At 42.3% G+C, this 13,976-nt stretch overlaps 2 protein-coding genes across 6 annotated transcripts in view; both read right to left on the minus strand.

Moving 5' to 3' along the window:
• The window catches only part of lurap1 (leucine rich adaptor protein 1), a 435,521-nt gene that overhangs the window by 190,170 nt on the left and 231,375 nt on the right, over positions 1-13,976 (minus strand). The gene's annotated exons all lie outside the window — the stretch shown is intronic.
• Positions 1-13,976, minus strand: part of jak1 (Janus kinase 1) — a 48,882-nt gene that overhangs the window by 17,619 nt on the left and 17,287 nt on the right. For all 5 annotated transcript variants that reach the window (XR_014569381.1, XM_083767301.1, XM_083767298.1 and 2 more), the window contains 4 exons: positions 10,545-10,659; positions 9,013-9,208; positions 2,602-2,711; positions 1,938-2,090 (listed from right to left, as the gene is read on the minus strand). Coding sequence is in view for 4 of the 5 variants with exons in the window: in XM_083767301.1 (XP_083623427.1) it covers positions 1,938-2,090; positions 2,602-2,711; positions 9,013-9,208; positions 10,545-10,659 (574 nt within the window). In the remaining variant the exon portion in view is untranslated. The remainder of the gene's footprint in view (positions 1-1,937; positions 2,091-2,601; positions 2,712-9,012; positions 9,209-10,544; positions 10,660-13,976) is intronic.

Raw genomic sequence — 13,976 nt, forward strand, 5'->3', positions numbered from 1 at the left:
TCTTATGTATAAATTCATGTGTAGGGTATCTGAGTCAGTAAATGACATCATTAATGTCATCACTAACCCTATACGTAGTTCTGTCAGGTTCTCCTCCAGACTGTGGAACTATTGGCGAACTTTTGTATATATATTTTTATATTTTTGTATATTTCTTTCTATATTATTATCTTTTTATCTATTGTGTTGCTGTTCTGTACTGTGATATGGATTCCCCTGAGTCTGCAATAAAGAATCAATCAATCAATCATATAGACTACATTATTTGTCGTACAGCTGATAATGCCCTTGACTTTGAAAGTCTTTCCTGTAGTGGGGTGATTAAATGTATGACATTTTGATGTGAAACCACATTGTGCACATCTGCCACACTCGTAATTATTACCATCTGGAATATCAGACAAAAAATGTGTGGGTGTCTCCTGACGTAGATGTGACCTGACCAAGAGGTTCTTAAGATTTGGTGGTCTTTTGTAAACTATGCGAGGAGGGGCAGAGAAGGTTCTTCCTAGGGTGGGATCTGACCTCAAGATATGCCAGTGCTTTCTGATCGTTGCTTCGAATTGTCTACCTAATGGAGAATACTGTGTTTAACAGTTAATTTGTTGGGCTTTATCAGTCTTCTCCTTTGTTTTAAGACAATCTAATTCGGTACATTCACTGAATTTGTCTATGGCAGGTTTGATCCATTCATCTCGGTACCCACGTTGTTCAAAAACGATTTTGGAGGTCATTTGCATGTGTAGTGAATGATTGATCTGAGCTGCAGATCCTACGTACCCGTTTGAACTGACCCATAGGGATGCCCTTCTTCCATTTATTATTACACATGTAATTTTTCATGATCATTGAACAACATCATTAAATCATAAAACACATTTATCTGTTGTCTGTTTCCATACTATGCAAACTGCTCTACTGTACATTTTGAATCATTACAATAGAATAAAGTATTGGCTTCCTAATTAGAATGCTACCTAATGCTGAGGAGAAATATACTTTTAAAGCTTGTAAATGTAGGGGGACAGGACAATAAACATTTAAATGGTTTCAAAAGCCCTGTTAACCACATGAACCCTAGCACCCCTATACTACTGATGTCGTAATAGGCGAACATTATAGCAGATCTATAAGCTCACAGTTGCAACACATTTTGAGTCAGCTATCAGTTATTGTCCCTATTTCACATACTGTACAACAATGTAAATATGGTTTACGTGGGTTAACATACGTTGTGTGCTTGGGTTGCGGATAGGCTTGCAAGCTTGCAGCATGAAGACATTGGACAAACATATTAACTTGATGAGGAAATAGCATGCTGACTGCAAACAGTTAGCTGCATAGGATGTGCAATGCGTCCATGTCATACATGACATATCATACATCAGTATTATTTTTAAATCATACATTTAAACAATGTTTTGATTTTAACAACATGCTGAAAGTCAATCTCTCTCTGAAGGTAGTCTCTCTCAATATCTGCGTCTACAAAAACAATGTCATCCATGAGCACGCGCGCATATATATATATAGATAAGGGGTGTACGATTATGAAATTATGACCGATATCCGATTATTTGCAGGGTCATATCTGCCGATACCGATTCACAATGGAAACAAGCCTAGGCCCTAGGGGCTTGGCCCAAAGCCTGTTAATAAAGTATTCAAACAATTAATAAATAGCATATACTCTTTTCCAAGTGTCTGTTTTCACAACTGAATGACTATTGAATTATATTTAGATTTTTCCTTTTTTTTGCTGGTGAAAACCGATTAAATAATCTGAATTATTCTGAATTATTTTGAAACTGTTCCGATACGGCATTTTTATGGCCGATATGGTCTATTCCGATTATGCTACCGATTAATCGTGCATCCCATATACATTATCTCAAAATGTGATTTCAGTGACGTGTGTATTTTGGTGTGTGTCTCACCAAAGAAATATCTCTGTGACTGGGGCCCAGGACCTTGAGGACGACCTTGACCTCCTGGAAGGGGCTGTAAGCGGAATCCTCGTCCTCCTCACTCTTGACCTTCAGCGTTCCGGCATGGACGTTGGTTTTGGTTCCTTCACCCAGATGCTCTCCCTTCAACACACACCCGGAACATGAGCACACACACAATGCTTATGGCTCATTTAAGATTCCTATAAAAGAGACTTTACAGTGTCGTTATATCATGGTATGAGGAGGACTCCATCCATTATTATATTACAGTGTTTATTCCTTCTGTTTTTTTTATTGTTTACACGCAGGTGTCATTTTCTCTGCTGAATGAATGAACAAAGTAGAAAAGAACCATTGGTTCTCAGTTTGATCCTCTTCCACAGTGTCACAGAAAGCGGTGACACCGTTGAGTAGTAACACGCAACTCTGGATTCTAGAGAGCTGTGGAACAGCCCAATAAAGCGCAGTTTAGTGTGCCTTGTATTAAATGGTGCAGATGCAGTATTTCGTAACCAGTGCCGCCGCTGCCCTGTTTTTGTTTCCAACAGCTTGCAACCGGCCTGTGTATCTGGCTAAGCAGTAGTCTGTAAATGTGTCAGGCCGCAAGGACAAACTGATGGATTGTTGGAAATGGAAACACCTGTTCCTGTACCTGTTCAATCTCCTCCTTGAGAATGCGGTGGAAGCTGAGCTGGCTGCCCTGCATGGACCTCTGGGGCACCTGAGCTCGGTCCTTAGTCGCCAACAGGAGGTTAGACACCTCTGGAACACATATAGACAACACATTTTAAATGCTTTCACAGAGTGAAGTAAATTGTGAATCAAATGGATTGTGCATTTTACCTGATGGGTGACACACCACCCCATTGCGGTTTAGCATGAGCCACAGCAGATTGTGGTTATTTATGTAGGTCAAGCTGACATGCTGTTTCTGACTAATGTTTACATCAGCTCGACAGGTATATGAATCTTGCGTGGGAGGATGTAGTGAAATGGTGAATTTGTGTGTCTGTTGGTGTATAGGAAGTAATGTTGTAAGTAACGAAGACAGCATATTGTGGTTTCAGAAGAAGACTGCCTTCACTACAGATCTGAAGCAAGAACATGACATGATGCTGTGTTATATCACGTTTATAATATGTAACATTTCATGCTTAACACTTAACGTCTGCATCAGTCTGCACATCTTCCATAATATATTTCTTAGCTCTGATCAACATGTTAGCTCTGATCTCAACACCTTAACTCTGCTCTCAACACCTTAGCTCTGATCTCAACACCGTAGCTCTGATCTCAACACCGTAGCTCTGCTCACTGCTCCCTGTGTGAAGTAAACAGCAGTGTGGTACTTTGGGTCCGGAAACCCACATCTACTACTCTCTTTTCCTCCCTTCCACAGTGTGTGTCTCTCGCTCTCACGTACAGCCAGACTCACACAAACAAAGCCAAAAGACAGATTGCTACGACGGAGGAGAATATGCACACCCGCAGCTCCATGCACATGTAATCACCACCTTGAGAGACTCTGTAGGTGCTCCAGTGTCTCACTGCAGGTGGTCTATTTGTGACACACACACACACACACACACACACACACACACACACACACACACACACACTTTCTCTGCAGCCGGCTCACCTCGTTCTCAACTTTACAATACAATTGTGTGTGTGTGTGTGTGTGTGTGTGTGTGTGTGTGTGTGTGTGTGTGTGTGTGTGTGTGTGTGTGTGTGTGTGTAAGCCAAGGTAGTGTAGCTTTGTCATTTTGTGCATATGATAATTCACGGGGCAACCCGTGCCCTATATACAAACACACATGAAACATGCCAGGACTATTGTTTTAAACTTTATTGAAATTGTAATCACCGATTGGTTAGTTGTCTCTCCTGCACTGCTGGTGGCATTTCCCTTGATTCTTCTTATGCTTCGAGTAATTGTCATTGAGTTTTCATTCTGATTTATACTTGTTTAATTGTAACACATTATTGACCTTTGGGACCTTACCATTAGCTTTAGAAACGGGTAGATTCATTGGTACTCCTGAGGAGGACAGAGTGTGTCTAGTGTGTGATTTGAAAGAAATTGAAAATGAAATTCATTTTTTGTTTTACTGCCCTTTATATGAAGAGTTAAGACATGTATTGTTTTGTAAGATGACAACCATCTGTGCTGGCTTTTTCTGGTTGGAGGACTATGAGAAGCTGGAGTTTTGTTTTGGGAGGGGTATTTTTGCTTTGGCAGACTTTTTATGCAAATCGTGGGAAATGAGGCAGAATGTTTTGTTTGTGTAATTTTTTTTCTTTTACACAATGCAATATTGAAGCAATGTTATGGTGTGTCCTGTAAGTCCATGTGGGCTGGGCGCCTTTGGTGCATGACACAGAAATAAAGAATCTATCTATCTATCTATTGATGATGTTTAGGTTACGTTTAATTTAAGGTGTTATTTATGGAAGTATTTATATTTGTGTACCGTATATTACCAAATAGTAGCCCGGGCTGTTAATATGCAAAATCGATTCGGACCCCGGGCGTTTATAAGGAGCCGGGCCGTTATTTGCAGAAGGCTGTTATTTATTTTTGCACCGGCCTGCACAAGGCCATTATTTGGTTTCAGTATAAACATACAGTAACATACAAACATACAGTAACATGTAGTGCAAATATTGTCTGGAACTGGTATTACCGTAATCATAATACAAAAAAAAACAAAGCTACAGTACAGTACATACAGTAAAGAGTTTACAAGTATACTGTACAAAACAACATATAATAATCAGTGTTGTGACTAACGCCCTTACATCGCGTTACGTTACATAACGAAACTACCATTTGAAATAATTTGTAACCTAACACTTTACATTTCCCATTCCATAACGGCGCTATAATTACTGTGTGTGTCAACCGCGTTATGGCGTTATTATATCAACTTCGCTCCGTGAGTCATACAGGCGTCTCTGTGCTGACTGCTGCTGAGAGAGCGCTCTGTGTTGACAGTTTCGTTTGTGCTCTGCCTTTCAACTAACTGCGGGAAAAACACAGATGTACAAGCCCAAAGCGCTGTGCATTGCGACCGGTAGATAACTTGTAGATCTGCTACTTCCAGCGCAGGACGGGCGCATGTTTATGACGCTCTTAAAGGTCCGCTGACACGCCCCTCGGGAGCTAAGAACTGCTATCAAACAATGCTATCATGATTCTGACGTCAGTGTGACAAGCTTTCTCCATCGACTTCTATGCAGGCTCGCCGGGCTTGGTGGCCGTAGTAGCATAGCAACTTATGCTACTATTTTGGTGTCACATTTAGAGTCATATTTCCTATAAATGAAATTGAAAAAAATATATTTTTTCGCTCGAAAATCCTCGTTACAATGACATTGAGTTGACGTGTAAGTTTTAGGGTAAACTGTTGCATAATCTCTCTCTCTCTCTCTTTATTTATTTCCCAGATGGTCTGTCTAAAAATGAGTTATTTAGTATACTTTTACCAATGAGCCTATACACAGAACGACTTTTGGACGTCTTTTTCTCAAGTCTCGAGTCAGTCAGTTTACCCGGCGGTGTTGCTGCCCCTCCGGGAGTCGCGGCTCATGGCTCTCCACAGACGGCACAGAGACAGCATTCACTCCGCTGAACGTGTCAGTGTTGCTGCAGTGGTGTGAACTGTGAACCGTGCGGGCACTGGTGCTGCTGAGTTCTGACAGCCGACTCACAGCTTCTTCTTCTTCTTGAAAAAGACATTTTGCGTTTTGCTGTTTCCCAAAACAAACCAGCGCTTGCTACTCTTTGCTACAAAGCGACTGGAAGGACGAGGTTTACAGACATACCAATAGTAGTCAATCATAATGATTAGGCCAGTTGCTGTATAGTGTATAGCCTATCCGATCAGCGATCACCCATATCTGTGTGTGTGTGTGTGTGTGTGTGTGTGTGTGAGAGAGTGAGAGAGTGTGAGTGTGAGTGTGAGTGTAAGTGTGAGAGAGAGAGAGAGAGAGAGAGAGAGGGGGAGAGGGCGGGCTCAGGTTAGCCCGGCGCTGTGGCGCTAGACAGGCAGTGGTAACCTGTGAAGCTCTGCAGCACGGAGCCCTGTTTATTATTTATTATTATTACTACTGTTTTTAGGGTTAGGGTTAAAACCATAATTTATAGGCCTACACTACACATAGCCTACTGTAGTACTGTGTGTAGTCAAGTGGCTAAATCCCACAGGTTACAGGCGATAGAAAAAGTAATGTCAAGCAGAGCCATGCAGTGCATGTGAACTGGCTTGAGCATTATATGCCGATGTTAGCATCTCACTCCATATAATTTAATAAAAGCATATAAAAAAAACATGAATTATACACCCAATGAAAATTTACACTTCACGGATTATAGGCCATTTGGAATTAGAACAATCGGTTGAAGATTGCCCGAGTATAGCACGATTTAAATATCAACTATTTTGTTGCGCTATGAGGACTTCATGGTGGCGGTGTTTTATAGTACTATACTTGTGAGGACCTGGCTGGCTGGCTCTGCTTGAATTCATGGTGAGTGGCGCTGGCGCACGCCGTGCACCGAAAATGGATGATCTGCAAGCTCACAAAGCACTGTCATGCAACACTTGGAGCTTGTAGATACATGGATGACAATAAACATTTCACAGAATATATACCACTTTGAATTAAAACAATTGGTTGTGCATAGGCTGCAGGCACTTGTGAAACTATAGCCTAGATTTATTTTATGGATGTGGAGGACTGGTGTTGCACTGTTGTGAGGTGAGTGGGGTGCGGAGATCTGCAAACTCAACACGGTGAACACGCATATAATAATATAAATGAGGGCTGAGGTTGATTAAGTTTGCAAATAACGGCCCATGGGCGCTTATACAGTATGGACGAGGGTGGTTATTTGAACGAGGCGGTTATTACGCAAAATGGTGTCAGAACCTGGGCCGTTATTAGGTAGTGGGAGGCTATTTGAGCATGGGCTGTTATTTGGTAATACACGGTATTTGAGAAGAAATGTGCTAATTGAGTCTGTGCCCAGGGGTAGGATCCACTCCTATTTAAAGGAGGCTGCAGGCCATGGACAGGCTAGTTAGTTAGAAGTGGGCGATGACACGGGTAACATCCCTGAGGGAGAGCTACAGGGCCTTGTGTGATCAGTAACACAGGTAACATCCCTGAGGGAGAGCTACAGGGCCTTGTGTGATCAGTAACACAGGTAACATCCCTGAGGGAGAGCTACAGGGCCTTGTGTGATCAGTAACACAGTAACATCCCTGAGGGAGAACTACAGGGCCTTGTGTGATCAGTAACACAGGTAACATCCCTGAGGGAGAGCTACAGGGCCTTGTGTGATCAGTAACACAGGTAACATCCCTGAGGGAGAGCTACAGGGCCTTGTGTGATCAGTAACACAGGTAACATCCCTGAGGGAGAGCTACAGGGCCTTGTGTGATCAAGGTACAGCCTGAAGAGAGCTCTTATCCAGTTGGGTTTTGTTCAGTAGTGTTTGTCATTTTTCAGTATTATTATTGCTATTTTCCTGTTTTTGCACTGATGAATCTGTGCTGGACTTTGGTGGAGGAGTTTTGGGGGAAAATAAAGACCCTTAAACTGCAATTGACTGCCTTGGCCGTTTGGGCAACTTCACAATAATGGTCAATGTCCGTGTGCTAGTTGAGATCAATTGGAACAGAGAGTCTTTTCCTTAATTATTATTACTAGTCCTTACCCGTTCTGAATATATGAGCAGCAAATGATGTTCAGTGTGGGTAATGTGTTAAATGCTGCAGTACAATCATAAGTATACCATTGATACAATTGGTATTGTGGCTGCTTTGGAGAGGTTATCCTTTAACATGAATAATCAGTTGGATAAATATGATTTGAAGTGGAACGTGTTCCTCAGTCATGTTGCAGGTCCTTTGGTGTGATCCATGGTCAGGCAATGCCCTTTTGCTTGTTTATTGTATTAATATACATAGTCCTTACCCGTGTATGGACTATTGCCCCCCATAAATATATTTAATTGGTCTTCATTTTAACTTGTATAATATATTTGTGTCTTTTTTGTGTGAATAAAAACAGCACTATAACATGAAAATATTTGTATAAATGCATGGTAGGGAAATGTTTTCATGGCAAGGACTGTAAAATGTACACTTATTAGCCCACAGACCCCCATTTGAAAAGTATGAAAGACCCCAGTTTGACATGCAGCACAGAAAGTATGGGCTGTGGCACAGGTATTCCCAAATGTACAGTGTGGGTCTGTGTCCGTCCCAACATGCATTTCACTGGTGACACTGGTGACACGTGATTTGCGGGGAGATGAGTTGTTCAGTACCCCCCTGGTGGCCGCGGGGGGTACTGCGCCCTGGTTGCGGTTGGATTATTATTTCATATAAATGGGTGATGTAAAAACAATATCTGTACAGTAAATACGACAGTTGCGTCGGTAAAAAGTAGCCTAGCTGGATTGTGGGAGCGTGCAGATTTATTTTGGCATGGAGAGATGTGTGCTAATAGTGTGGCTCGGTCGGAGATAGACCACGGACAAATAAACGGGTTTTTATTCACTAATAAATTCATTATTAATCTTATTGGAAAAATGGAGGTTAAGACCTCCATATTATTATGGTCAATGCCTGTGTGAAAAGTGGGAGCGATTGGTGCAGGCAATGAGGAGATAAGTGTTTGTTTCTGACAGACAGACAGACAGACAGACAGACAGACAGACAGACAGACAGACAGACAGACAGACAGACATTCGCTCGTTTATAGTATGATTAATTATTGGAAAATATTTTTGTTTCTATCCGTTTGTTTGATATAATGTTACAGTTTCTTTTTCCTGCTTTCCTAATGTACGATAGATAATTGCTGGGGGACATTGATAAGCCTACCACTGCATTCGAGACAATTTGTTTCTCTTACGCTCCAATTCCTTATGGCCTAACAGAAAAACATCCAGTGTCAGCTGTATGCTTAAATAAAGCTCTGCAAGCTGATTTTTTTTCAAGCATCTATGCACACATTTCTATTTATGTCTACCTATATGTTAACCTACCTCTGGGCTGTGGAGGACAGCAGCGTAGCATCTTGAAACTGAGGTTGTCTGCTCGGAGACTCTGCCCAGTCAGGTGCTCCAGTAGCTGCGGGAGCGAGGGTAGCACCGTCTTGGTGCCGTGCAGCTTGAAGCCCTCCGGACTCACCTCGATCTGGAAGTTCTTGTACTGACGCGCGGGGCGAGACTCGGTGACATCCTAAAGCGTTAACGACAAAGGAAAAGGAGGGATGAGAGACATGAGCAGACATGAAGGGACATCTGGACAAAAATACCATATGCATTCTGTGTATTTCTCCACACATGAATCCTAGTCTCCTGATCCTGGGCATGTCATAATAGGCGAGGTGATCTACAATCAAATGCAGTGAAAAAAAAGAATACGATGTTTAAGTGGAAAAAGAATGAATGGGGAAGAAGCAGGAGTAGGAAGAGTGTAGTAGGAAGGAAGAGAGGAAGATCAGCTATCCGTTTAAAAAACGAACTAACTGTACTTTGGAACACTGTTGTTCCACAGTGTGTGATTATTTAGCAATTTGTTGAACAAATAATTATCAACAAACATTGGTACAAAACAAATAAGCATGTGCAGTAAGCATACGGAGTTAATAAGTCAACTTCCTTGATCAACCCAAATACAATACAAACAGCTGTGTGTGTGCGCGCATGATAGCATGCATGTGTGTGTGTCATGTGTAAACCAATCTCATGTTGAATCTCATGTTGACTGTCGAAATCCGTTTATATCTAAGCCTGCTGTAATCTGATATGTTTGTGTGTGTGTGTGTGTGTGTGTGTGTGTGTGTGTGTGTTGTAATCTGATATCAAAATAAACAATATTTGAGCTGCTCTTTTGTTTGTGTGCGAGTGCACACGTGTGTGTGTGTGTGTGTGTGTGTGTGTGTGTTGCTAGGTTACTGCAGAATGCAGCCTTTCTGTTACACGACTAGGCTTTGCCTTATATATGTTCATAATAATACACACACACAGGTTTTGCAGGTTTTCATAGTCATCTTCAACCTTTGATAGCAGCTGTAAGATCATTTGTATTGTTGAATCCAGTGTCTCACACCTTGCTCTTGACAATACAACATCCAGTTGGCTGGTCAGTTATGTACAGTAATACCATGGTCAGTACACCATTACATTACTAGTAGTGGGCACTGTGGGCAGGTGCCAAGTCCTGCTGGAAAACAAATAAGCATCTCCATACCGCTTGTAAACATACAGTAGCACAAACTACAAAGTGCTCTAAAATATCCAAATAGATGACTCTGGACTGGATACAATACAGTGGACCAACAGCAGCAGATGACATGGCACCCCAATACATCACTGACAGTGAAAACCCTCACAGTCAACACAGTCATCTACCAGATCGTGTGTCTGCAGGCATTATAGATAAACTGGAACACAGGATGTCTTTTCTCCCTACTTCCTGAAAATGTACGGTTTTGGTCAAACAAGGTTTCCACCTGATAATATAATGAATTGTTTGCGTTGTGTGTGTATATGTGTATAGGAGATGAGCTTACCTCGCTGCAGACCACAGTGATGATAATGTAGCGGTAGTCGATACAGCTCCAGCGCAGGACATATGTACCCTCCTCGTTGCCCTCCTGACGCAGCTTGAAGACGGCATACTCTGTGCTGAGGAGAGACAAACGCACCAAGATTAAAAGACTCAAACATTCAGATGACTGGACTATTGAATAAGATGTCCCGATGCCATTTGTTCATTCCAGATACAATTCCAATTCCAATCCCCCAATCAGAAACCAGTGACTAATAAATAAATAAGTTTACAAAATAAAAAACATCATATATATATATATATATATATATATATATATATATATATAAATATATAAAATCATTAAAATATGTGCTCCATGGCACACCAAATGCTGGACCCAGTGCTTCATTTCAGCCGGAGCTTGGCGGAGCTCAGCTCCGGTACCTGTCACTTGAGCTCCCCTACCTGTAGAGGGCGCTCCGCCACCCCAAATGCACATTACAATATACAATATGTCTCTATTATTATTTCAATTTCATTTTCAAGTCAACTAGGTTTCTTCCTCGTCATAGTTACTTCTATTTCTAGGTGGCTATGGAACCCCGGCGTCGTGAGGCTTGACGCCTCACTGTTGACGGTGCCGTTTTCGTAAATAAAAAACAACTCTCGTCTCGACTTTTGCAATTTGCATCTGTTGTCGTTCGTTTCATATTGAATAGACTACTACAGAATTAAGTAGTAGTAGCATTATTGAGTTGTCATCGGAGGAGGAGGAGGCGGAGGAGGAACTTGGATAAGGACAACAACAATGCGCATGCAGGTATTTAGCATTGCGTACGGTTCTGATGATGGGCCACCCTAACTTGTTAATTGTTATACTGCATTTTATACAGTATCTAATATAACGTTGAGCCGCTGTGCCAACTGAACTGCAAATGCCTACTGTAGGTGTGTGTTGTGAGTCGGCGGGTCCCTGTGTAAACTGCTGCTGCAAATGTTGTTATTGATTGACTGATTGGAAATTTTATTCAGTTTGTAGAATGGGTACATTTCAAACTAAAGTAGCCTACCCAGGTCAATACAAAATCTGACTGCTACGAGTATAAAACCAGAAAAAGCCTTGTTACTTCAGGGTCCTCCATTTTCAATTTATCAGAACATTTAAAGACATATAAAAAGTGTTCTGATGGGTGGGCTGGCCGTTGGTTGTGCAAAAAAAAGGCAAAGAAAACGTGATAAAAAAACCTGAATTTTGTGCGTGCACCCGAGCTCCGGCACCTAAGAATTTAGAAATGAAGCACTGGCTACTACATATTCACTGACAGTTATGTAGGAAAACGCTGTGTGTTGTGACGGACAATCGTCTCTTCTTTCACACAGAAAATAAAATGTGTGGCCACGATTGTCGGTCCTTTGGTTAAGCTTGTTTTGACCAAAAACGCAACCTGGGAAAAGATCAGAGATAAAAGCATTTTTCTGGATCTGATAACGTGGAGGCGGACGGCAAGCAAAACTCTGGTTAATTTCCGGTTGTATCCATTGCTTGGCAACCTAAATTCATTCATGAACCACAGTGAAAAGACCACATCGGCGGTAAAGCTCTGGATTAGACTTGACGGCATCAATGGCAGGGAACAAACTCCCACCAAATGTTGAAAAAAGGCTTATTTTACCAGTGTCCTTGTTTCCTTTAAGGAAACATAAGACCAGAAAATTAGAGTCAAGGTCAGACACACAACTTGTTTATTGATCAGCACATGTAACAATATACTGTATTTAGACTGACTAAATGGGCCAATGTACTGCCTACGATTTAATACTCATCATTAGAAATGAAAATCAAAGCCATTTAGAAAAGATCTGACAGACATATACTGTAATGTGCACACAAGCAAACTCGGACACAACGAACTTTAGGACAGATACAAAGGCAGGCACAGACATCTATCCACGTGCCCCCGGTACTAACCAGATGGGTCCGTGGCAGCACAGACTATCTATCCACACGCCCCCGGTACTAACCAGATGGGTCCGTGGCAGCACAGACATCTATCCACACTCCCCCAGTACTAACCAGATGGGTCCGTGGCAGCACAGACATCTATCCACACTCCCCCAGTACTAACCAGATGGGTCCATGGCAGCACAGACATCTATCCACACTCCCCCAGTACTAACCAGATGGGTCCGTGGCAGCACAGACATCTATCCACACTCCCCCGGTACTAACCAGATGGGTCCATGGCAGCACAGACATCTATCCACACTCCCCCAGTACTAAACAGATGGGTCCATGGCAGCACAGACATCTATTCACACTCCCCCAGTACTAACCAGATGGTTCCGTGGCAGCACATACATCTATCCACACGCCCCCAGTACTAACCAGATGGGTCCGTGGCAGCACAGACATCTATCCACACACCCCCAGTACTAACCAGATGGGTCCGTGCAGGGCCACTTTTAGGGTAGATCGAATGGTGCCGCCACACAGGGTCTCGCGCACACGCATGCGAGGCCTCGTGCTAGGCAGGTTTTTATTTTATTTTTAGAAACACTTTCCATCTCAGAGTCAGAGCTTAAATAGGCAGGGATGGTTATTAGCGCTACGCACGGCGGCTAGAAGCCCTGAGAGTTCTCCCTGAAAAATATCGCAGCCCGTGGCGCTGCGCTGTGCCGTGCTGCCTTGCACTGCAGAATTAGAGCAGATCTACAAGCTCACAATGCATTGCAGCGCGACGCGTTGTGAGCTTGTAGATCGGCCGCGCCACCGCGCAACGCATGCACTCGAATTATACACACAATGGAAACGAAACAAAAACAAGTTGAACACATGTAGGCTAATTGAGTGCACAACGGCTCCGCTCACAAACAAAACGACTCGTCACTCGAGTGAAGTGAAAAGGTATGCTGTCATGTCATGTAGGACTGTGTGGACAAAAAAAAAGTTTTTATTTCAAATAATTTGCCACGCATGGACCGTCTCTCTCTCTCTCTCTCTCTCAGTCCAGTCAGTCAGTGTCCGGATTTCACAATTTTCTAATTGAATTTTGATCGATCACAAATTGTCTGCAGGCAATCAAGCAAATGTGATACTTAATATTTATAACAAATAACAGCAACACAAGCAGCTGTTCATTTTACTTTTATAACCAGTAATTTGAGCTGCACTGCAGGGCAGACTGGTTGGGTGGTGGTTTTATATCAGTTATGATCAGGGCAACAGGTTTGTGTTCCATTGACCATTGGTATAAATAGACAAGTTAAATTGCTCATATAGATCATCATCAGACAGTGTCACTGTGTCAGCCCCAGAGACCCCTCCTGTGACAGCTTGCTTGACATGACTCATGTCATGTTAACTATAGCTTCCTTACAACAAATAAAATAACATAATGTGGAGGACCACAAATCCACAATCTCTGCATTCACACTGTTAAGCTGCTAAATT

The sequence above is a fragment of the Protomyctophum parallelum genome (assembly GCF_964188405.1).
Source record: "Protomyctophum parallelum genome assembly, chromosome: 6".
Classification (NCBI taxonomy): Eukaryota; Metazoa; Chordata; class Actinopteri; order Myctophiformes; family Myctophidae; genus Protomyctophum; species Protomyctophum parallelum.